Source organism: Crocodylus siamensis, chromosome 6 (genome assembly GCF_052110815.1).
Source record: "Crocodylus siamensis isolate JL-2025a chromosome 6, ASM5211081v1, whole genome shotgun sequence".
Lineage (NCBI taxonomy): Eukaryota > Metazoa > Chordata > Crocodylia > Crocodylidae > Crocodylus > Crocodylus siamensis.
Window position 1 is genome coordinate 86,186,076 of NC_143400.1, and position 25,248 is coordinate 86,211,323.

Genomic DNA, 25,248 nt, shown 5'->3' on the forward strand with positions numbered 1-25,248 from the left:
GCGTGTTGTTCATAAGCTTTACCTTGAGGTACTGTTCTGATGAGAATAAAACTGAACTGCTGTAGACAAAAATAACTGAGCAGTTTTCTAGTTTTCACAGATGTTGTGGGCTGTGTGAGTAGTGGGAACAATAACGCACAAATGTCTTCTGGTTTCCGAGTCATTTTTCAAGTCAGCCACATTCATACTCCTTTGCATTCCCTTTTTTCTGAGTGGGAATGGGATTTTGCTCCCTTAACGGACCTAAGTGACCAATTATACACAACAAACAATAAGCTGGAGAGAGATGAAAAGTAAAGAGCTTGCAAACAATTCTGATTGAAATATGTTCATAGAAACTGTTTGCTGAGCACCAAGATAAAAAACTGTATCTATTTTGCAACAGAAATAATTTGTCTCAGAAGTGTTATGAATCCTATAGTTGGCCCTAATGCAAATGTATCTAAGGCCTATATGCTGACTTAATTTTCTATCTATAAATCCAGGATAAAGTTGGGATAGCTAGAGCTCCTTAACTAATCATTCAAGATGAAAGGTACCATATTTACCTGAATCCAGAATGACCTGAAGTTTAAGATGACCCCCTAATGATTAGATTCTACATACCGAAAAATATAAATTTATTATAATTTTTCTTGTATAGAATTGGAGGGTCATCTTAACATTATGTACCGCTCCCCCCCCCCCCTTGGTGCCTGCCTCCTTCAGCCTGTCCCCCCGCCCCCCAGTCCAGTCTGGAGTCAAAGCTGCAGCAGCTCCCGGACTGCTGTGGGGTCCCCTCTGTGCTCACCCACTCCCTCCCCGCACATCATGCAGTGTACCCCTCACTCTCCCCACCCCTGTACCATGTGGTCTCCCCTGTGCTTCCCCCACTGTATCATGCAGTCTATCCCCTACACTCCTCTGCTACATGAGCCACCTCGACTCACCCTGGACCCCAGCCACGCAAGGGCAATAGCAGCAGCCCTGATACTCAAATGATATGTAAGACTCAAGATGAGACTTTTTTTCCCCTATGTTAAATCAGCAGGGCAGAGACTCCTCTTGGATTCAAGCAATACTGTGTAACTGAGGGTACTTACTATGCACTGGCAATGTCATTGCCTTTACAGTCCATTCCACCTTTGTCAGCCTATAAAGAATGTATTTGCTTATGAATAAATAAAACACGATATAATGATCCAGTTTGATAATTTGCATGTCTCATAGAATTAAAATTAAATCCAACTGTTCTCAAGTCATTTATCTTCTTGTAACCTTTATGTATTTGGCACAGAAACAAGGAGGGAGAAATTTCTGTTTCCTCTGTTCCTAAAATATACTTTAAAAGTGTATGCAAGTTGGCATAGTATTTTCAGAAGCCTTGCTTATATGTTTTTGGAGCTGATGGACTGCAGACTGCTGCCTGTGAAGGTGTATTTGTTAGGCATTGTATGTTTTATGTCCCCCTTTTCCAGTTTCTTGATTGTGATTCCTAGTCATTTGGTTATAAGATGACTTGATCCTGTACACATTAGTAAAACTATGCTGTTAATACAAAGGATGTGCTGAGTATTCTGAAATAAGCAGTGTCATCAGCAGAGTGAAGTGCCATATCTTCTACTTCATGAATATCACATGTACTTTAATGTTCACAGCACTGTTGCACACCTGATAAACGCAAATAGGTTAGCTGATGCAGATTCAAAAGAAATGTTCACAATGGAAAGTTGCACTCTTAATCACCTTGCTTACAGTGTGCTTATGTCGCACACATTTCTAACTTGATGCATACAGTTTAAAAGGCAACTTGCATGGTATTTAGCTGTAATTAGTTCTACTAAAAGGTATGAAAACAAAATATTTCTCATTGAGTAATTTGCAATGCCCAAGGTAGGCAGGCGAAGAACTATATTTCTGCTGCTAAATGTTGATGTTTCTGCACATTTGGAAATTAATATTTGCTTTCAGTTGTATAAAACCGTAACACTAAATAGGATGGAGATTTGCAAACAATAACTTGGACCATGAACATGTGATTATGGTACATACCTAGATGGCTTGAATGAAATGTGAGTTACAAGCCTGAAGTGCATCTCCTTTAAGTAACCCAAATACTAGAAATTCATTTATTAGTGCATCTTAGGTCCCTGCTACACATTACATATATTTTCTAATTAACTGGTTAATCATGCAATGCATTTAGACTGGCCACATGTGCAAAGTAAGTCTGGCCACAAGTGCAAAGTAATTATCACACAATTAACTGGTTAATCACGTAATAAATGTAGACTGGCCACAGGTGCTGATCTAAGGTATTACACCATAAAAATGACTATCCGGGTATAAAAAGAGCCAACCAGCTATAAAGTTAGTGCCTGAAAGTGTGTAACAGCTCTATAGCTAGTTTGTATCCAGCTTTAATTTGAACATGTAGCAAGGCCCTTAGTGTTTTTATACAATGACTGTTGTTTCTATTTTTATAGCAGTCCTGGCTATCCTGTTCAGCTCTATCAGCTAGAAACTGGTAGAGTTCCTATCATGCTCAATGAAAAGTTGTTATAATTTATTTTCATTCTGTTTGTATACAGGGAATTGTCTTATGCATGAACTTACAACCTAATCACAGAACTCTGGAGAGGGAAAGGGTTTTGTCAGTTCCCCACTGAGAAGGGAGGCAAAGTGGGATGGCATATATAAATCCATTAGCCTAGATCGCAATATGTCAATGGATCATCCTGTTTTAAAGCTGAGATTTTAAGACCTGCGGTCCTTCCTTGGAAAGGTTTCTCAGCCCCTGCCCCACCCTTTTAAGGTGAATGTTCATAGGAAGTAAAAGCTTAGAATAACGCATTCTAATAATTCTTTGAATTTATATGGTGACTTTCAATTTCCCTCTGTTTCTTAGCATTTTACCACCTTGCTACTGGTATGAGTTGTAGGGCTTGGGCCCCCTCTTGGCTGACGCCCTACTCGCTGGCGATGACAGGGTGGTCTTTGTGTGCATCACCCGCCTATTCTGGTAGCTGTTCCTTCTCACCCGCCATGACTTGGTCTTATCTTCTTGAGAGAGAGTTCCCCCACAGGTGACTCTCTGGGTACCACATCCTGGCTTCTTTGTGGAGCTCTAACCTCCCTTATACTCCATCCTTACCACATCCAGGGCCTGAACTGGTGTCAGCACCTTGATGTCTAAGGCTACAAATGATAACCTTCTCGTCTGTCAGTTGTCAGTCTTTCATATGACCCAGTACCAGATCCCAATTCTGCACAGGCCATCTCTAGTCGATTTGAGTCGGAATCAGTAAACATAACTGTCTCTTTCTTGACATAATAACTCTAAAAGTAATACTTAAAATATGAACTATAACAAAAGTATCAGCATCTGCTGATACTCCAAGGTGCTTCCCTGGACCTACTTGATTCTAGTTGAAGCCTCTTCTACCTTTGCAAGTTTTTCCCTTTTCCAGTTACTTGAGGGTCAGTTGGCCTTCTGGCTCTTTGCTGCTTCCCCATGGCATTATCGGGGCGCTCCCAAGCAAGCCACTGCCCCTCCCCATGTCAGCCCCATCTGACCTGGGTCCAGGGTCTTCGAGGGCAGCTCTTGCCAGAATTCCAGCTGCTCATCCTGGCGTCTTTCGCTTCTCTTTGAGTGTGGCCCTTCCACCACTTCCACTGTGCATCAGCAGCCACATCCCAGCTCCCTGCTGGTCTGTCTTCCGGGGTCTCTCTGCCGCAGGTCTCGCCGTGTGCCTCTCTGTAGCGCGTCTCTGCCACAGGACTCCACCCCACCTCTGGAGTCTCCTCTCCACATGCCTCCCTGTGGCACATTTCTCTTGGCGCTTCTCTGGTGGCAGACTCCACCCCTCTAATGGAGTCCTCCACTGTGCATCTCTGCCACTGGGCTCCACCCCTTCTCTGCACCAATCCGCAGGGCCATGCCACTCCAGAAATGGCACACCAGAGCCTGATGAGCCACAGCCAGCTCTCCATCTGCATTCACCAACTGCCCTAAGGTAAGCAACAGGGGGGACCGTGGTAGACTTCCTTGCAACCTTTCCCATTCCCTTTCTCTTCTTCCTTCACACCCCTCTTCATAGAATTAATATCCTTCCAAAAAAGCACATTTTTTAAAGTATAAGCCTGTATGAATTAACATATTACAAAACTACCTAGGGCTTGAATATGATGGATCTGCTGGTGGCTGGTTGTATGCATTTACCGAGGTGCTTGTAACATAAAGAGGACTAGTGTGTTTAATCAACCCTCATCTTAAGCAAAGCAAGCCACAGTCATCGCTGGCATAACTCCATGTTTAAATATACCCTCTCCATCCAGAACCCACCACAGCAAAGTTGAAACATGTCACCTGATCACTCTAGCTCCCTACAGATATTGGGAAGAGAGTAATCAGGTATGTGCCTATAAAGACACTATACTTAATAAATCTCCCTTCTTGTTTTGTGCAATACAAGCAAATAAAAACATATTGAAACAAGCTCTGATTTGGCACAAACGTTAACAAGAAGCAAAGTTTTTTCCCACTCACAGATCTCAGTTTGGTCTGTTTTTATCTTGGATCTCTAAAGAGCAGATTTGTGCAGAGTGCCTTAGAAAGAGATGGGCTTAACTACCTTGAACAGCTCTTCACTAAAAAATAAAGAACATCTCATCAGTCTTATCAGTCACTTCACCCACTTCCTCACAGTTTGCATGCTTCTGAGCCATGCTGCTAATAGTGCATACAAGCGAAAATGCATGAACAGGTGGTGATATTAGCAGGCTTCTTATGTTTCTGAAAAATGGGACAGAAATGTTTCATGTCTTGGAAGTCTAGATCAATATCCACCCATCTTGTGTATGTATGAAAGTCAGCCAATGTGGTTCTTGCTGAAGAGGTGTAAGACATTTCTTCTGCATTGGATCCACTAGTCTGGACCCAAGTCATAATTTGTTCAATCTAGATAAATGGAAGCAAATATCATTATCATTAATATACATTCTTTCTTTCCTTTTAAACTGAAAGCTACCCCTGCTGTCAGTTTTGATGAACTGAGCATACCTTCCTCAGCATCTGTCTTTAACAACAAAAGTAGTTTTCTGTTTTCCGTGAGAACCTTTTTAAAAGGGATTTCTTAACATCGGGTTATCCAGTTTGCGTTATTTTTTCCAGGGATTTTTCTATTTTTTGGAATGGTCTTGGCATGAACTGCCTTAGCGTCAGCTTTTTTTCATAATGGCCATCACCGTGGTTGTTGGTAGATCATTGACTGGTCTTGCGAGAAAACATGACTGCTTTTCATTCTGCAGCGTGTTAGATGTAGCAATCACATTGGAAGCAGCAATCTTGTGTTTTGGGCCTTCAGGGTCCAGCCCGCACCCCAACCCCCAATGCAAGATAAGCCTCCATTTTCCCAACTAATGGCCCAGGGTCACTGCAGCACAGCTGCAGGACACTTCTGAACTAGAGCTGCAAGTCTGTTCATTATGAGAATCTGCATGAGGCCACAAAGCCTTTAAGCATGTTCAGACAAAGAAAGGGAAAAGCTCATTAATTAGGCACTGTGAAGACAACGATCATTACTGTTCTTTTTGTCCCAAGGGCTTCTGGGTTTCAACTTGAGCCTGCTATTCTAAACCTGTGCCAATCACTCTCATGCTCTTCATGCCTGCTGTGCTGAACTGACAGCTTACTAACTGGCTGTAATCTAATCAGAATAAAGGATAGGAATGACTTCCTTGGATTTATAGCCACAAAACTCTACAGCTCCCTTAAATATAGTGGTAACATTTCCTTAAATTCACAGGTGCTCAAAGAACTTCCAATTTTTAAGCTCCAAGCAGATTAAAAAGTAAAACAAGGTAGCAAACTTTCATTCTCTGGCCCGTTCTACTCCTTTTATTCACCTCCTGATTCAGTATTCCTAAAGAAAATTATTTTCAGGGGCCAAATATGTCTGCCTTTCACCCAGTCTTAATAACCTGCTTGCTGTAGAGGTAGGACTTAGCACTAGTACTTCTTTGTGTGCAGGAAAGAACAAGACTTGTGCCCAAATACAAGGAAGAAAAGAACATTGACAGAGGGTAAGAGAGCCTCGTATTCCTCCTAGCTCAGTTCAGGAATACTGAATTTTAATAAGTTGCAATTAGCAAAATAATAATGAATAAATAATTTTGATTATTCCCTCCCAAAGCCTCCCCGTGGGCTTTGTGGTATCCCCGTTTGATGCCTTTTGATGCTCTGTTCAGTTTTGCAGCTTAACAGTCTAAATGTTTGTTTTCAAATTGCAGAATCTGGAATGGCTTAAAGTATAGAATAGGACTAAGTACCTGCTATAACTATACCAAACAATGTGTGCCAGTTAGATGAAGTGCTTTAAGTCATGAAGTTGGAGAATGTCTGGCCAAGCTCCACATGGCACCTGCCTGTTCCCTCTTCATGGTAATGAAGATCAAGATGCAGCTATACCAACAAAACCACTTGCACTAAATGTAGCATAGCTCATATTATATATGCAGTAAGTTGAGCTAGTTTTTAGTACACTTAGAACGGCCTCCTAGAATGAATGTCTAATCATTTGACTGGATACTGAATAAATTATATTCATTGAGAGTAGTATTAGCAGAATAAAGTAATAAATGGCATGTGGAGTATATAGACTATTGTTTATTGTGATAGGATTTTAGTGATATAGGAAAAGGCCAGTAGTTATGCACTTCATGGCCGCATCCACACAAGCATGGGCACTTGTTTCCCGCAGAACAAGAAGGGAGCAGTGGGACATCTTGTGCCACTGATACTTGTCCCTGCAGAAGTGCCTGTGCCATGCACCCTCTGGCATGCGGTAGGTTATCCCAGGTGGAGTAGGGGAGGCTGGGGCCAGCACTGGGCTGGCCCCAGCATCCTTACCTAGGGTGCTGGGGGTCTCCTAGGGCTGCAGCAGTGGTGATCTTGCCACTCAGAGTCTCGCTGGCAGCTGGAGCAGTTTTGGGCAGTGTGCCCTGGCGGCACCAGTGTGCACCAGTTTTGAGCAGCGTGCACTAGCACCACGTGTGCCGATCTGCTTTTTTTTTTTGCACAGCTTTTTTTTGACCCTGGGACTCCCACTCTTGCCGCTACCTTGCAGAACAAAGAACAACTGAATGTGCGGTATGTGGCACCACGGACGTGTCTGTGGCACCACATACCGCATGGCCACGCTCATCTGGATGCAGCCCATGAGGTTATACCTGTCAGATAGTGGTCTAACATCTTCCAGGTTCAGGAACTTAAAGTGTTTGAGCCATTAAAATCAACAGAGCTAGGTTCCTAAATACCTTTGGCTGTAGTAACCAGCAGCTGCAAATGAAGATTTTTTGGAGGTGTTCTTTCAGTTCTGTCAACACTACATAGGTAGTTGTTCTTCTGAATTTAAACCCTAAAAGCTGCTGTTATCACTGTTGATGAAATGGTAGGAGTTTTGTGAGAGAATTATTGTCTGTTTCTTCTGGGAAAGTACTGTAAACTTTTGTTTTGAGTCTCAATCTTGGTGCCAGAGGAGAGTTAAATCAGTGCAATTTTAACTAGAACAGAGGACCCACTAACATTTAGTTCATGGGGAGTTAATTGTTTTAATGGTTGTACTTCTCTCCAGGGCATGCATTGAAAGGCTGTTATATTGTCCATTATGTGGGTGTTAAATCAGTTCCATATGCAAGTAGAGGCTTTCAGTTTCTTGAAAAATGCTGGTATTATTTAAACATTTGCTCATAAGGCTTTGCAAGTTGGAAGCAGTATCCAATAGGATCAAAAACAAAATGATATCTTTTACCAGCTCAGGCTTTTCTCTGTGTTGATTGCTCATCTTTTCAAGTCAGCTGGCTCTAAGGATGAAAAGAACTGCAGTACACACACAGCTATGGGCCTGCTGTGACTGGGGAAACACCGACATCTCTGCACCTAGTACACACCTCCGTTCCTCTCCACACCTAACTACAAGGAAACAATCCTTGCACTCTCTGGTTTACATCTGAGCTCTTGCTTGTTGTGTGTCCTTAAATGCAGATTCAGTTAACCCAACTGAAGGGAAATAGTTTGGAGCTCGGGGGGTGGGGGGAGCCAGTCAAGCTGTTCAATCCTGTCTATCCCCCAACATAAGTTTGGTAGGAGTAAGGACAGAGGGACCAAAAAAGAAAGAGGAGAAGAGGTCCTATGGTGTGGTACGGGGTACCTGTGCCCCAAGCAATGAATTGAATACAGCACTAACCCATCCAGCATACACAGAACCCATGTCCATACATGCCTATAGCAGTTGGATGCTCTGGCGAACGCTATGTTGACAAAAGGTGCTGTCAAGCAAGCGTGCGCTGAACATGCCCCTGTATTTCTTGTAGTCTGCATCCATATTCTACATTATTATTTTTCTGTTCTTTATTTTTATCTTTATATTTTAGGGGTGCCCACAACATGGAAGTCTCTGTTTACACCCAAAATATGGCTCCTGTCCCCAAGCACTCTGTTACCCAATTTATTACAATTGAAAACCATTGGTGCCTGCTCAGTTGTGACCTGTTAGACACTGAAATGAATGTCTATGATGCATTATACATTGTACGTTACCCACATTAATTTATCTTTGCTAATAGGACAACGAATACCAAAGGATATATTGTGGGAGGGCTGAGTCATTTGTTTCCTGTATCCACCTGGCAACATTTCACAATGCAGATATGTAGTACTTAGCACCATTTACATTAGAAACATTGCTGAAAAGTTATTTATTGCAGTGTAGTAAACATGGTTTGAAGAACACCTGCTAAACCTTTTCTATTTCTCATTTACATTGTCAGGTTTCTTGAGCACTGGGGATCAAGCAGCAAAAGGAAACTATGGCCTCCTCGATCTTATTCAAGCTTTGCGGTGGACTAGTGAAAATATTGGGTTCTTTGGTGGTGACCCACTAAGAATAACAGTTTTTGGATCAGGTGCAGGCGGTTCATGTGTCAATCTGTTGACTTTATCCCATTATTCTGAAGGTAACCGTTGGAGCAATTCAACCAAAGGTATTATGCCGGTTGCAAATTTTGACAATTTTGGTGTCTGCATGCCACCACCATTAGTAGTATGTGATGCTCTGTATATCTCTCTCTGTTCCTATGGACCGTTGAGTTCAATAATAAGCAGACTTTTGAAAGGCTGTACTAGCTGCCTTCTCCCTTGGCTCTTCCGTGCATGTTTAAATTTTGGGTCACTTTCTTCTTTTTCTTATGGACCTTTGTTAGAAACACTTTTACAGTAGACTTCTGAACAGCACACACTAAGTGCATCATTTTTGTCTCTTTTCTTTCCTACCTAAGGATGTACTCTTTGGAAAGCCAGTCAGTGATGCTCACAGTAGATGAGGCCCCCTATATTCAATCAGTCATCAAAGAAATGTTTAGTTTCTCATGAGGAACAGGATTTAAAGAAAAATAAAATGACACAGTTTCTCTTTTCAGGGATAATGGCTGAAATGCTTAAAACTATTATCTTGTGTGACGGAAACAAGTGCCTAGTTCAGAAATCTTTTGTCTGAAACTGCATGAATTTCACTTGCTGTCATCTGAGAAAAGAATGTTTTGAATGTTTTGCATGCATGATCCAAAATTGTCAAAGCATCCAGGTTGCAAAGGATTTTATATATATCTATATATATATGTTTTTCCTATTCCATAACTAACACTGTTTCTCCCTAGTTAAGGCAGACAGCAGGAAATAAAATACATGCTGTTTGAGGCCAAAAAACCTATTTTCCTTGTCCTACAATTTTGGCACCAGAGTTCCACACACTTTTTCTCATTTGCATGGCCACTGATTATTGATCACATAATTATTTTTTACCCCGTTTTCTCATTGCTTTCACAGATTTATGCTGCATTATTTTAGAAATATTTGGCAGGTCTCAGAATGCTATATAAGCTTCTCTGATTTACCCTGTGATAGTCTTGTTGGGCTCTGAGCGTACAGGCCGACAAATCTAACTCTAGTGATGTCAGCGGAGTGACTTCTAATCTAGGCCTGATCCACAGCCTGCTGAGAGGAACAAAAAGATCCCTAGGCTTTTGCTCAGACCCTGTACTGGTACAGCTGAGAGAAGAATCAGGCTGAGCCTCTTTTATGTGAACAGTACTACTGGGGAAATATTAGCAGAACTGCAGGTTTAATTTTTTTCATATTTTTCCAGAATTTAATTTTTTAAAATGACACTTTTACCAATATTCAGACAAAGATTACCTTAACGTCTGGAAGATCTTGAAGTGTAATTAGGCCCCATCTACACGTTATGCTTAAGATGTGATTAACCAGTTAATCACATCTTAAATTGTGACCCAGACACATATTCCATCAATTAATGGCATGATAAAAGAGGAATAAGACACAAACTCATTCGGCAAAAATGTGTAATAACTGTAGCTTTTTCCTATGATATCAGTAAATGAACATGTAGCCAGGTGCTCCCCGGCCCTGTCAGCTACAGACCTCCAGGCATGAGAGCTGCTGGGGCAGGGGGAGCCTGGAATTGTGATCCTGGGCTCCCTCTGCATCGGCAATAAGGCATGATTGGACCTGATGCTGGATCCCATAATCACACCTCTTGCCACGCACATGTGGCATGTCCGGAGGCGCAATTGTGGGGATTGTGCATCAGACCCTATCGTGCCTTTACTTCAATGTCTGGCTAGCGTCTAAGTGTAGAACTCGGGTATACATTTGACTTGTACAATAATTTAGATATTTTTCTATTTCAACTCGCTGAGCAAATACAACATTTTGGGGAAATGGCCTTTTGAGCCAGGAGCTGACTTACGTAGCTTTTGAGTCTGAGACAATGGGTTATATTATACAGTCAGTTTTTCAGCAGAACTCACAATGAAGGTTCTTTGTGGCATAATGTATTAAGCATGGAGCTGAGAGTCAGGCAACCTAGTTTCCATCCTCCATCACTTGTTTCTCTGGTCTTAAATTTAATCCAAAGCAGCTCATTTAATGCTGAATACCCTATGCCTTCATCTGCAATAACTGGACCGCTGAGATCTGCACTCTGTGAGCAAACTCTTCTCTGTCATGTTCTAACACAAAAAGAAAATTGTCAAGAGCAGAAGTCTGTGGAGGAACTGATCTAACTAGGTGCTGAGTACCATGCAAATAAGGGATCTTTTGGGTTGGTGACTGTACCAAAAAATTAATAAGTGGATCAAACTAAAAAGAGTATATTTGGGGGGTTTGGTAAAATGGGAAAAATTTGTCCTGGGGTTGACTCTAAATACTTTATTTTTTTTAATATAAATGCAAGTCAATTTTAAAAGAAGAAGAATCCTCTTTTAAGAATGAAAAGTCAAAATGTGTCATTTAAGATACCTTGAAAGGTTGTAGCATTCTCCAAATTGGGGACTCTCAAGTGGAATTATTTACCAAAAAAATTTCACCTGAGTCTCGTTCTGAGTGCTTCTCTGGTTACCCTCTGCTCCCACTGAACGGTGCATTAGGCAGTTGCCAAGATGCACTTGGCCCCTTCCAAGATGATGCTGTTAAATAATCTACTTCATTTGTCTGCAAAACAGAAGCAGTACTTCCTACTCAGTGTAAAGTACTTTAAAATCTGAGGGTGAATAAATATAAGTTATTCCCTTCATGAGACTTTCAATACAAGAAATTGCAGGATATGGCATATTACATGATAAAATCCCTTGTACGTCAGCCAGCTCCCCTGTGCCACAGTGAGGGTACAGGTATTGTATTATATTATATCTCTTGTATCATATACATGGTTGCTGGTGGAAATCAGTTACAGTATGAGAATTACTTTTCACAGTGTCATCCATTTTTCACTGAAAGGTTCAACAGAAGTATTGTTTTTGAGTAACTGAATTAAGCTTTACGGCCAGAGGACTGGACTTTTAACTTAATCTAGCCTTTCGTGTAGTATTTAACAAGCCATAGTGTTTATCTCAGCACTTTTTTGACGTGTAACTTACTCTTTTTTGTTCCCTCGTGGGTTTATACAATATTTCTAAACAATAAAAGCGTAAGATATTTACAGAAAATGCAGAAAGAAAAAAATGTGCAGCATTATCAGATACATTGTTGTGAACATTTCTGCATGTATTATCTTGCTATACATACTCCAAAGGCCAGATCCTCAGCTGGTACCAATCACTGCTGTTCCATTGCCTTCCAGATGATTCACATTCACTGGAAAACTGGTCCTACAGATTAAAAAGAAAAATAATTTTCAATTGCTCTGTTTCAAAGGTTCTTTCTTAACTTTTACTTAACGCTTTATAAGGCAACGCTTTTAGGGTAAGAATATTGTGGTTACTCGTCTGTCCAAAAATAGACACGAGTCCCATTTTCAAGTTCTCATTGCTGCCTGATTTCAGTTTTGCCTGCAGAAAGGTATCGAATACAGATAAAGGGTTAGCATTTGGCTCGGTTAGCTTCTGTAAGGATTTTGAAACTCCCCAAAGAGCCTAATTTACAAAATGTCTGCAATGAATGCAGACATTTCTGATCTTACATGTGGGCAGGTTCCTGGTTTCATTGGGACTGTCTTCGCGGTTTTGGATCCATCTAGGAAAATCACATTGTAGGATCAGGACCATAACTTTCATTGTTAAAGAACAAAGGTTGAGCACCTGCCATTCTCGTTCACTTGAATGGGAGTTTCCAGGTGCTCACCAGGGTTCAGTACAAGGATCCAGGGTTTGCATAATTCAGTAGCAGGGAGCCAGATGTTGCCTCCAGTTACTCTGTTGCAAAACTAGAGTATTGGATTGAAGTTGACAGAATTATCTCTGGTTTGAAGCAGTGTAAATAAAAGCAAATTTTAGGCCCATATACTTTGTTACCACAAATTATATGTGCTACCTGGAATTTTTCATTAGCTATAGTTCTCTGTGACATATAGGTCAAATTAAAAAAATATTTTTCCGGTAGAGTGCACAAAGAGACTGTGGAATTGCAAGCAGCTCTTTGTCCTTCAGCTGTAACAATTTTGTGAGGATGCAGAAAGAGTTTTAAAATGTTTATTAACAAGATGGAGAAAATATAACACATAGATACCTTCTATTTTTGTTATTAGTCTTGGTTGAAAGGCAGAAGCCCAACTGAGAAGGTCCTTCATGACCTCCTTGCACAAGAGTCAGATGCAAAATCCCTGTTGAAAGCAAAGTTAACTTCTCCACAGGGGATAGGAAGGAGTGAAGAGATGTTGTGGCCCAAGCTAGAAAGGAGAAAAAGACATATAAAAACAGTCATTCCAGTGTCAAACCTGCAAGGTTTCTCAATGAGCCAGCTAGAAATCACCCAAAGGATTTTCTGCACACGCTTGCTGTATGAGTCATGGCTTAGAGACACTTAGTGAAGTCCTAGTGCTACTAAAGCCAGTAATAGTCCTTGAGGGAGTCGGGATTCCTCCCACAATGTGGATAAAAATACTGAAAGAGGGTTGGAGATTGCCACTTCAAGTGAGGCTGGTTATATCTGTGAACAGCTGTTTGGGTCCAGGTTCTTCTCTTACATCCAAATTAATTGCACCAGAGTTGTTGGAGTTTACCTCAGGGTTTTCACAAGCATTAGTGGGATGCAGATGTGGTCCCTGTACCTCTCACAACTGAATGCTTCAGCATATATTTAAAACGCTAAGGCACAAAGCAGCATTTTGAGATATTCAGTGTAAAACATCATTTCCCTCTTTTATTTAATGTGATCACCATAAACCTTGATTAAAAATATGAGACTTTTTTAAATAAGAAATGATCTTGACTTTTAGATAAATCAGTTAGGAATGTAAAAGCTGTCCAGTACCTTGTCACATGTGGCTTCAGAATATAAGCTTTATTATGTATATTATTCAGAAGCACTGTACATCTCAAGCCAAGTTCAATCCTAAACAGAATGTAAAAAAAGCCATATATTAGGTGCTATCCAGTATTTAATTTAAAACATGGTCACACACCTGCAAGCCATTACTCGCTTGAGCATTGGCCAAGAAATTAATCAAGTTCAGAGCTTTTCCTTTAACCCAATGAATTACTTTTATTGTTATGATACTTTTCAAAGTAAATGATATTATCATACATGAGATGCAACATCAAGCAATTCCTGCCACTCTTTTGTGTTCCTCAGTTATTACCTGCAGGACAAATCTTCAGCTGGAGTAAATCATTGCAGCTCCATTATGCTTCAGTTTTGCCTCTCTGTTGGTCCATGGTTTATGCACATTGGTGCATTTAATTTTGGTGCACATTATATGGTCTAACCATCGCGCTGCATTTATGTATTAGGAAGACACTCCCTTCCCCCCCCCCCGGTTTCTGTATTGTAAAAATGAAGTTTCCTATTATCTCACAGACTTCCCCTGATATTTATGAACATGTAACTGTTTAAACATTACCTCAGTACTTTTTCATACATGTTTTCCCACAGGACTTTTTCAAAGAGCAATCGCTCAAAGCGGGACAGCTCTCTCCAGCTGGGCAGTGAGTTTTCAACCTGCAAAATATGCCAGGATGTTGGCTACTAAAGTTGGTTGCAACATGTCAGACACTGTAGAATTGGTGGAATGTCTACAGAAGAAGCCTTATAGAGAACTTGTTGACCAGGACATTCAACCAGCGCGATACCATATAGCCTTTGGACCAGTAATTGATGGTGATGTGATACCAGATGACCCTCAGATACTAATGGAGCAAGGAGAATTCCTCAACTATGATATAATGTTGGGAGTAAACCAAGGGGAAGGGTTAAAATTTGTTGAAAATATAGTTGATAGTGAAGATGGCATATCAGCTAGTGATTTTGACTTTGCTGTTTCTAATTTTGTTGACAATTTATATGGATACCCTGAAGGCAAAGATATATTGAGAGAAACTATCAAATTTATGTACACTGACTGGGCAGATCGACACAATCCTGAGACAAGAAGGAAAACATTGCTTGCTTTGTTCACTGATCACCAGTGGGTTGCACCAGCAGTGGCAACAGCAGACCTTCACTCCAATTTTGGATCCCCTACATACTTTTATGCCTTTTACCATCATTGCCAAACAGATCAGGTACCTGCCTGGGCAGATGCAGCCCATGGGGATGAGGTCCCTTATGTATTAGGAATCCCTATGATTGGTCCTACTGAATTGTTTCCTTGTAATTTCTCCAAAAATGATGTTATGCTAAGTGCAGTAGTGATGACATACTGGACAAACTTTGCAAAAACTGGGTAAGTATTAGTGAGGAAAAGTAACTTTCTATAAAAGTTGAGTTGATACCACAGACCTTTTTTGTTGTGTTCACTGGGGACTGCATGGGTTAACGGGAACAGACATGAGTAAGGGTTGCAGTAGTGGGCTGGGAGTTATATTTTTTCTAATGTCCCTGTTCTTGGTATTAAGTGCTCTAGGTGACCAGTCTATACCTAACAGCTTCCCTGACATTTTTTTCGATTATAACCTGATGTTTCTCTTTCTCATAGTGTAATGACTGCCCTTAAAAATATTTTTGGGCCTTGAAAGATATTGATGCTTTGAGAGAGATTCTCTACATTTAAATTGGGGAACTCTGCTGCAATGACTAATATGTCTAGTATTTAAGTGTGACCATTGTATAAGAAATTGCAACACGTATCATACTGACTAAGGAACATGCTAAGGTGGTACATAGAAATTATGAACTGCAGAACATAAAAAAACAATTTAACATATTTGATCATACTGAAGTATTGGTGGCATTTGGATTGCATGAAATAGATGCCAGAAATGAAACATCAAGCCTTTTAATAGCGTGCTCTTATGAAAATAACAGGCAGTTAGGAATTTAAACTATTGAGGTCCAGAACTAGAGAGATGCTGAGCACTATCAGCTCCTGCAGACCTCACTGGGAGTTGACGACTCTTTTCAGCACTCAGGTACTCATTGGATCAGTCTGTAAACTGTTATATACTATGCCAAATTACCTTGCTGGCCTCTTACTTCAAAAGACATGAATTTAAGTTACGTATAAAACAAGCTTAATCTCCTCTCACCCTAGTTTCTAGTAGAGGGTAATCCAAATCAATAGCACGGACTGTTGTCAATGTTTTCTGAAGAGAGAAGAGATAGAAAGTTAGTGTTGCTGCTGATTGAGGCACACGAAGCTCATTGACAAACCTAAGCAAGGGAATCTTGCCCAGTGATGGTTGATTTTAAAGACCGCTGTTAGAATTGTCTTCAGTTCCTCATATGCTATTTTCTTACATGCCTGGTTTATAATTACGGTACAAAACCTCTGACATGCAAACATCTAATCTTTTTTTTTCTTTTCCTTTTGTTTAGTGACCCCAATCAGCCAGTCCCACAAGACACAAAATTTATCCATACAAAGCCCAATCGTTTTGAGGAAGTAGCATGGACCCGATATTCTCAGAAGGACCAATTGTATCTTCACATTGGATTAAAACCACGCGTGAAAGAACATTACAGGGCCAATAAAGTGAACCTGTGGTTAGAATTGGTACCTCATCTGCACAATCTTAATGACATTTCACAGTATACCTCTACCACAACTAAAGTGCCATCAACTGATATTACTTTCAGACCAACAAGGAAAAATTCTGTTTCTGTTACTTCAGCCTTTCCCACAGCCAAACAAGATGATTCGAAACAGCAGCCAAGTCCGTTTTCAGTGGATCAAAGGGACTATTCCACAGAGCTGAGTGTTACGATTGCAGTGGGAGCATCTTTGCTGTTCCTGAACATTTTGGCCTTTGCAGCATTGTACTACAAAAAAGACAAGAGGAGACATGATGTTCATAGGCGATGTAGCCCACAGCGTACTACTACCAATGATCTTACCCATGCACAAGAAGAGGAGATAATGTCCCTCCAAATGAAGCACACTGACTTGGATCATGAATGTGAGTCTATCCATCCACATGAGGTGGTTCTTAGGACCGCCTGTCCCCCAGACTACACCCTAGCTATGAGAAGGTCTCCTGACGATATTCCCTTAATGACACCCAACACCATTACAATGATTCCCAACACTATACCAGGGATTCAGCCCCTACACACATTCAATACATTTACTGGAGGACAGAACAATACTCTGCCCCACCCCCATCCCCATCCTCATTCACATTCAACAACCAGGGTATAGCCAGACAAGATGAAACAAACTTTATTTTTTGATGGATTACAGTAGGTGAGATTACGGAAGATTACTTGGCTTTCAACCTACAAGACTCTTAATATTTAAATATGGAGGAATATTATGTGAATATACATATCAAGAACTTTGGGGGTTTTGGAAAAAAATGAATTGTACATATGTACAAATGAACTTAAACCAACCCAACCGTTTGCAATTGCTTGAAGCAGTTGTCCTGAATGATACTTTTTCATTTACATTCAAGTATTCATTTTTTGAAGATTTAAGTTACATAATTGAATTAGGCATGTGCAACACAAAAACGAAAGAACTATGACTGAAAAGTAAAAAAAAAATCTATAAATATGCACAAGGGACACACTAATGGAATGTCAGATAATTTTCACCAATTTTTATTTGGAACTGTTTTATTATGTAGACCATATTTACATATTTGGATAAGTACACAAAGCACCAATGCTGTTAAGGCCTTAGTAAGGGGCTCATGCTAAAATCTGCCAGTCAAACAAAGAAGTTTTAAAGCCTGGCAGGTAAAACATTATCACATAAGTGCTGTCAGTATAAAAGTTGTGGGAATAAGGGAAACTGGATATTTTTAGCACGATGTGCATGATAATTTATATGCTTGGTGGCTGTGCTGCTGATTAAGCCGTAATTAAAATTCTTCTCATCCCATTGGAGTTTTTAATAGAAGCTTCCTCCATCAATTGGCAAACCAAAAGAAGATTTTCTTAAAGGGGCAAAAGTAATTACAGTAAAATATTTCACAGTAGCTTCAGTAATAGAAGGAATTGTGGTACTTCTTAAAGGTATTTGATGGTCCTGTAGGTATGTAGTGGTGAACACTCGCTGATATGAATCCCAGGAAAAAAAATCTCTGTGTTGTTAATGTTCATTTCCACCTAAGAATACTATAAAATGTAATTTGAATGGAACCTCTTTGATGAAGGCTTTATAATTTACTGTGGTTAAGTTACAATATATTTAGTTCATATTGGTAAGGTAAAGTGTGTCCAAAGATTTAATTGAAATGTTATTTTGCAATATTAAGAAGCCCCAGTACTACCACTCTGATTACAGCTCTCAGTCATTGGTTTAACTCACGTTGCATGTGACAAAGTGTCCTGATAATATTTTAATATGAAGTTATTTCCCTTTTTGGTACACATTATCTTTGCCATTCAAGTGAATCAATTGGACGAGATCTCTATAGGGTGTAAATGTAGATGCAGAGAGTACATAAAGTTGGAGACCTCCAAAAACTGGAAATTTTTAAACCAGAATCTTACATATATTTATGCGATTTTTAAATGAATGTCCTGAAATCACAAAAAACTTTTCATTCCCCTTTTGCTTTCCAGTAATGGTATAATCAATCCTTTCAAAATGTTTGTATATGTAATCAGATGTACATTTATATAAAAAAAAATTGAGATGGACTTAAGAGCACATCCCAGATAAATACTTTCTCTCTTACCTGTACTATATTTCTATTAGACAAAAGTTATGTGATTTTTTTTTTTTTACATTTTTTCAAATTACTAGCAATTTTGATAGTTTGTAAGATAATGCAAAGAACTTTCTCTGACAAACTAACTGCAGTAACATTTCTTTTCAGTTACTCTTTTTCAAGAATGAAGGCTTATTACACACAAAAAAATTGTATACTACTTGATGGAAAATTACTTTGTACTTCTTGGCCATATTACTGGTCATTGAGTGAAATAAAGATAATCTGGATAACAAATATTATTCCAATGCTAAGAGACCTGATCTTTGCTCATTAAAGAGCTAAAATGTTTATTGCTGTTTTGTCATTTTTTAATGAAGTAATGGTAACTGTCTCAAATAAAGAGTCATTTCTTAAGGCCAGTCTGGTTTTTGAAGACATGAACATGCCTTCTACATATAATAGAACTGCATATGTACAAACCAGTCCCAGCTAAAACAATTCCTTATAAAAACCTTGACATTGTGAATGTATGATGTCTTAGTGCTAGATGATTTCAAATTACTCCAAACTTACCATAGTTTTTTCAGCCAGAAGTAAAAAAAAAAATAAAAAAGGCAAAAAAAAAAAGTTTGAAAAAGCCATGGAACAGGCCTAATCGAAATAAATGTGCAGTACTCCATGAAATGAAAATCACCTGGTTCACACTATATGGGTGATTAAACTTTTGTAGAGTCATTGCTAGAAAGTTATCCTTCAAGGTGCTGTTAAGAATACCAACAACAGATTTTAAAACCAACAATTCAAATAGCCTCCTCCCTACCTCCCTCCTCTAAAACCCCGCTGCCTCCTCTCTGCCTCCTCTTCAGGCATTTCATTAAGCTAAAAATAACAATGAATACAATAGAAATTATGGTCCCTGGCTTGGAAAGGTTTATTTCAGAGAGCAGCATTAAGGGTAATCTTCAGAGTCTTCAAAATCCAGAGTGGTCTATGTACAATTTCTGCCTGATGTGGTTGTGCTTTTAGACTGTGACCTGCCAGTGTAAACCAATAAAACGAATTGTCTGCCATCTGATAATTATTGTTTAATAGGAAGATTGTATTTTGCTATGTTGATGAAACAAACTAAAACAAAAAAGAACAAAAATATGGATGGCCATAAACAAGATATACATGAAATATGATTTTATGTACTTTTCTTAACTTTATCAAAACCAAATAACTTTCTACTATAGTTTGATGGTGGCCATATATCTATATCTATATCTCTATATATACAGTATCTGGTAATTGTTTACTTTTATTAGTTCTAAAATAAATGATTTAGGTAAACCAAGCATGACACTACACTTTTTATTTCTGTCAGCCAACAATAGTATAAATGTAGAAGGAGGAGGCGACAATGCAAATTTCATAACTTTAAATCCTGTTCAAAAAAGTTTATTCAAGTGATGCAGATATCCTGAATGACATTTCAGTTGGTGCTTTATTGTTGTAGTAGAGTCCCTGGCTTTCTGAAAGTAAACCAACACCCCACATGTGAATATAACTTTAAGAAAGGTCAGAAACTGTTTTTAAAGCTGAAACATAAAAAGAAATAGAGGAGACATTTTGAAATATTTTATTATGCTTATGGAATTTAATTGTGTATTTTTATCTGATTTTTCCCCATAAAAATAAGCCATGGAAAACCAAGTTTTATGACGTTTGTTGTATCCTTTCATTGGAGCAGATTTGCAATGAAATCAGGATATTAGGATTTGGAACGTTTAGGTTTAGCAAACATTAAAAGCCTGTGTTTTCTGCTTTTATGTTTTTGTGACTATGTTCAAGGTGTTTTAAAGAAAATTTGATCATTTCAAGAAATCAGTTCTATGGAATCACACTTTCCTTTTTCTATTAAAACTGAAGACAAAACACTGTGCTGCATGGGCCTTTGTAGGGAAAGAAAGCATATTATAACTCATTTTACTTAATATTAGTAATGATGATACATATTATATTCTGTCCAGAAACAATTTACAGACTAGGGTAACAATCTCACTAAACAGGATGTTTTGTAGGAAAACATGATTACTGTTGCTATTACATGGATTAAAAAATGGCTCTTATAAACAGTAATTTTAAAATTATCGTATATGGTGGTTTTCTAAAACACAAATATTGCTGTGGAAAATACCAAGGTGAAAAGAAGCCTAAACAAATATGTTACAGCTTTAAAGACGCCACTGCATAGAAATTACTGGGATTTCAGTTGCGAGTTTCACTGATATATTCTGACAAATCAAAACAGAACTGAATTCATAGGAAGCTGTCAAACATGATGGCATTTATTACGTTTGCTAATTGTTTTCTTCTGTGGTATTAATTCAAAGTATTGACCTTTTTCCCTTTTCTAGTAATGATTTGTTATAGGCTATCACTTTTTAATGTAAGAACATTAGATAATTTGGTTATTATTGTGAAAAGATGCTCCCAAATAAATTAAATGAGTGGGCACTTCCTTGCCGAGGCTTTGTTATCATTCATTCAGCTCTCTTGTTAAGGTGTCTGTTGCAGCAGTTGTTCGGCCTTTTTTTTCGAGTCAGTAAACTAAGGGAATTTCCCTAGCAAATATTACAACCTCTCTTCCATTTGAAATGGTAACAATTACATGATTTAGCTGTCCTTCTGAGGTCTCCAAATAAATGTGATTGATTTGAAACTTGCACTGGTGAAGTAGATTCTTTCACTTAAACATGCTGATTCGATTTAGTTTTGGCACTTTACTAAATTTGTATGCAGGCCAGAAATTAACTACATTTAATAAAGTGTTTAACAGTACGATACAGAAGAATCAATGAATTACCGCAAGCAGTGTGTGAAGCGCCTTTTGTCTTGGGTTTTGTTAATGTTATTGTGTAACTGATTTCTTATTTGCAGATCCAGTGGAAACTTGATTTAGCAACAGGGTGTATAGTCAGTGTATCGCATGTTACCCCTTTTTGTCTGGTGAAACAATGTTGTGTAAAATCTCATTGGATTGACAGATGACTGATTTCCAAATCTTTCATGGGCAATTCAATCTTCTTTGCTTGCTGTAGACAGTAAATATGCCTGAAAAACTTCTGCACATATGAAGCAATGTGGTTTATTTAGAAAGTTTGCTTACGCTTTTTTGTTTTCTTAAAGAATTAACTAACATTTGAAATGGCAAAGTAAGGCTTGGCCTTAGCCTAATCTTCCCACCTGTTGAGGCTGTTGGAAAAATTGTTGTTGACTTCACTGGAAGTAACATCACACCGTAGAGGTAAATTGTGTACTTTGAAGTAGTTCAAGTGAAGACAAAGCAGCATGGAAGTTCTGGGAGTGACATAGAAATTTATTTGTGACTAACATTTTTTGGCACGTTATATCCGTTGTTTCTGTTCTGGTGAATATGCCATGCCACAGGCCTTCAAAACTGATGTATAAACAAGGCATATTTTCTGTGAACTTTTTGTGGATACAGCTCAAGGGCAAGTGTCGGCGTTCTGGACTGAAGAGAATCTGGCACCTGATCCTGTCTTTCCCCATTGTCAGGGGCCAGATGCTCCGTTGATGTAAATTTCTCATAGCTCCATTTGACGTCCTATTTATCATCGCTTCATTGAAGTCAGCGGAGCTATGACAATTTATACCAGCTGCAGATCTGCCTCCAGGCCTTGAATGTTCATCATGGCTCATCTCACCCTTTTGCACATCTTGCACCCTTTTGCAATATTTGGAAGTGCATAGAACTGCTAGATTTATGAATGTGGTTGGGTAGCTGACTGTGCTTTACAATGTGCCTGAAATCATTTGTATGGCTGTCCAAAACACAAAGGTTGGAACTAACAGACGCTGTCTAGCTTTAGTGACATATCGGTGCATGTAAAAACTCCACAGATTAAGTTATTACAGAGAAAATATTTCCAGAACCAGATTTTCAATATCAGAGTTACTTTTAAAGGATATTTTAATAACATATACTCAACTATGGGCCGGAGCCTCAAGAGTTAAAATGTACCAGCTCACCGGTAGTCAGAGAGAGAGATACCAGATGAGGATCTGGTCTAGGATATTCTACTGCTGTGTGTGCAGCTTTCCTCTGCTCCTCCTTCCTGTTTTTGACTGGTAAAGGAAAGTCAAATGTTGAGTCAAATCTTGTTTCTTAATTTCAGCGATGTTAGTTCCGATTTGGTGCAGACATCAGAGTTCTGCCTATCTGCTATTTCTACAGTATTGGAAACTCCAAGTATTTAAATGTCTACAGATTTTTGTCCTGAGTGGTTAGAGAGTTTAGAGATTAGGTTTTCAAGGTTTTCCCTTCAGCCATAAGGGCTGGGAACATTTTCTTCAGGAAATGTAATATAAGATAGGAAAGGTAAGAAAGTAATACAAGCAGATGTTCAAGAACGTAACCACAGATCATAAGAATCCTAAAACACCTGTTAGCTTATAACACTGACACTGTGGCGTATAAAAAGCAAGCGCGTATAGTTTTGGTCCTGTTGTGGCTAATGGGAAATTTGCTATTTGATTGGAAGAAAGATTGAGCCGGGAGTCTGCATATATTTCTATGCAACCTAAAACAGGTTGCTTAAATAAATATGACCTTGGGTCCTTCAGTCTTTGGGACAGTTTGAACAGTCCATGGGTCAGCGATCTGTAGAGTTTATCACTGTAATAAGGGGACAGGAATGACAGGGGGAAGAGAGAAGTAATTCAGTTCTTCATCAGGTAGCTGGCAGAGTTATCCAGCTTTGTGGTGTGGCTATACGCAAGGATAGTGTCACTGTTGTGCCAACTTGCACAGCCCGGGAACCTTCCGCTACCAAATCGTGGTTCTTCCTGGACAGTATAACCACTGCACAGCTCCTCTGCCCTCTATCCAATGTGCTTAAGTATATCAAGGGAAGCTGTAACCCTAAATGATGTATTAACTCTTTCATGTGTATACATTATATCGTTAATGGTCTTCCTGGAGCAGGTGTTTAAGTCCTTGCATGTTTTAAATGTGACTACGGAAATGCATACTCTTGGGTATTTGATCATAATGTCTTTAGATATATGTGCATCTTTTAGTACCAAGTAACATATGGTGGGGCGCATATTTGTTTTGAGTTAATATGCTAAACAGTGCAGAAAATGTTAGTTCAAAATTAATTGAAAAATCCTACACTGAACAGTGTTCTGCCTTCTTCATTTTCAACCTCATTTTTAGTCTAATTCTTCTACTCTGTTTGACTGATAACTACAATATGGTTATACAACCCTTTTTTTTTCTTCTTCGTTAATGCATTGTCCAACTTAAGGCTGCTTCAGTGTTATGGTAAGTGTAGATGGGTAGCCCTGAGAATCTGACCAAATAGTTGAGAAGCAAATATTCTTCACATTTATGCCTGTGTCTATCTGGATTTCCATTTAACATGACTTGGATGGTTTATATAAGTTGAAATGCCATGAGGAGACTTCTTTTAAGAGCACTTGCTCAAATCCAGACAAGGTAAGCCAGTGTCCAAAAGTCATTATCCTCTGACAATGTTTGGAAGCCTATATGAAACAAAGTGCTGATTTTGCTAACATTTACTAATCTCTGATTTAGCTAGTCTCTAAGGTGCAAATCTGCCCTGCCTCCTGCCGTTTTTTTAAGTTGTAGCCAAATAAACTGTTGCCTTCCTTTGCACTGCAGCTGGAATTGCTGTCCTCCTCTGACTGAAAGTGAAGAAAATGTGGACCACTGATCTCCTTTGTGGGTCAAAACTACTGTGCCCACCCAGAATATCAAAAGGAAGAAGGAAAGACAGCAAGGCATGACTTTTGGCTTTTACCCATAGCCAAGTGCTGGCCTTGCAACCACTTGTTGGATCATGAAGAGGCCAGGAAGGGATCCCACCAAGAATGACTGAGCCAGGAGCTTTGTTAATCATGGTCATGTTTTCTCCCTCCATGAGCATCTAAATGAGCAGTGCCTTTCTGTGCTTGGTTAGGTTGAATGACAGAAGGGCATGACTGGACTCATGAAAAGAGACTTTTCCAGAGAATCAGCCTCAAAATACTCTGCTGAGGAAAGATTCCAGGTACTTTTGTTTGCCCTCCCCATTACATTTATTTGAAAAGTGGCCTTAAATTGTTCTTACATATAAACAAATATTGCAAATATTTGTATGCTTAGGTTTGTACTGATGACAGTTTCTCTTGAAATGTAACTTTTTTTTTCAATGACACAGTCATACTGTACCTTGTAAATACAGTTATGTCCCTGGTGTTGTTATTTATTTTTTAATAAAGTTAAGCAAGTGGAAGCTCCAGATTAAAGGCACTTTGCTAAGCCTTTCTATGCCGTTAGATAAAAAGACAATCAGCTTCATTTGGGTTGCAATGAATTTGTCCTCTTGCCTCCTAATCTGAGCTGGGATTTGCCATAGTGAGGAAACATTTATACTTGCATTATCCCCAGCAAGGCAGAATGCTAGTGCCAGCGCTCGACTCTTAGCCAAACTTCCATTGCAGGAAATTCCTCGTTCATATGTTTATACTTGATCTTTGATTGGGAGCCAGGCACCATCCCATCTGTCATATGACTGACGCAGGCACAAATGGAATTATGTGCCTTCCCATGTTGGTACTTTGGTCTTCATCATCATACTATCT

At 39.2% G+C, this 25,248-nt stretch overlaps 1 protein-coding gene across 8 annotated transcripts in view; it reads left to right on the forward strand.

The window, feature by feature from the left end:
* NLGN1 (neuroligin 1) overlaps window positions 1-24,894 on the forward strand; it is a 623,398-nt gene extending 598,504 nt beyond the window's left edge. For 5 of the 8 annotated variants that reach the window (XM_090056034.1, XM_090056033.1, XM_090056038.1 and 2 more), the window contains 3 exons: window positions 8,809-9,021; window positions 14,426-15,215; window positions 16,307-24,894. In XM_090056034.1, the coding sequence (XP_089912160.1) occupies window positions 8,809-9,021; window positions 14,426-15,215; window positions 16,307-17,129 (1,826 nt within the window). In that variant the 3' untranslated portion in view covers window positions 17,130-24,894. The remainder of the gene's footprint in view (window positions 1-8,808; window positions 9,022-14,425; window positions 15,216-16,306) is intronic. The other 3 variants (XM_090056036.1, XM_090056039.1, XM_090056041.1) reach the window with 1 other exon arrangement.
* The last annotated feature ends 354 nt before the right edge of the window (window positions 24,895-25,248 follow it).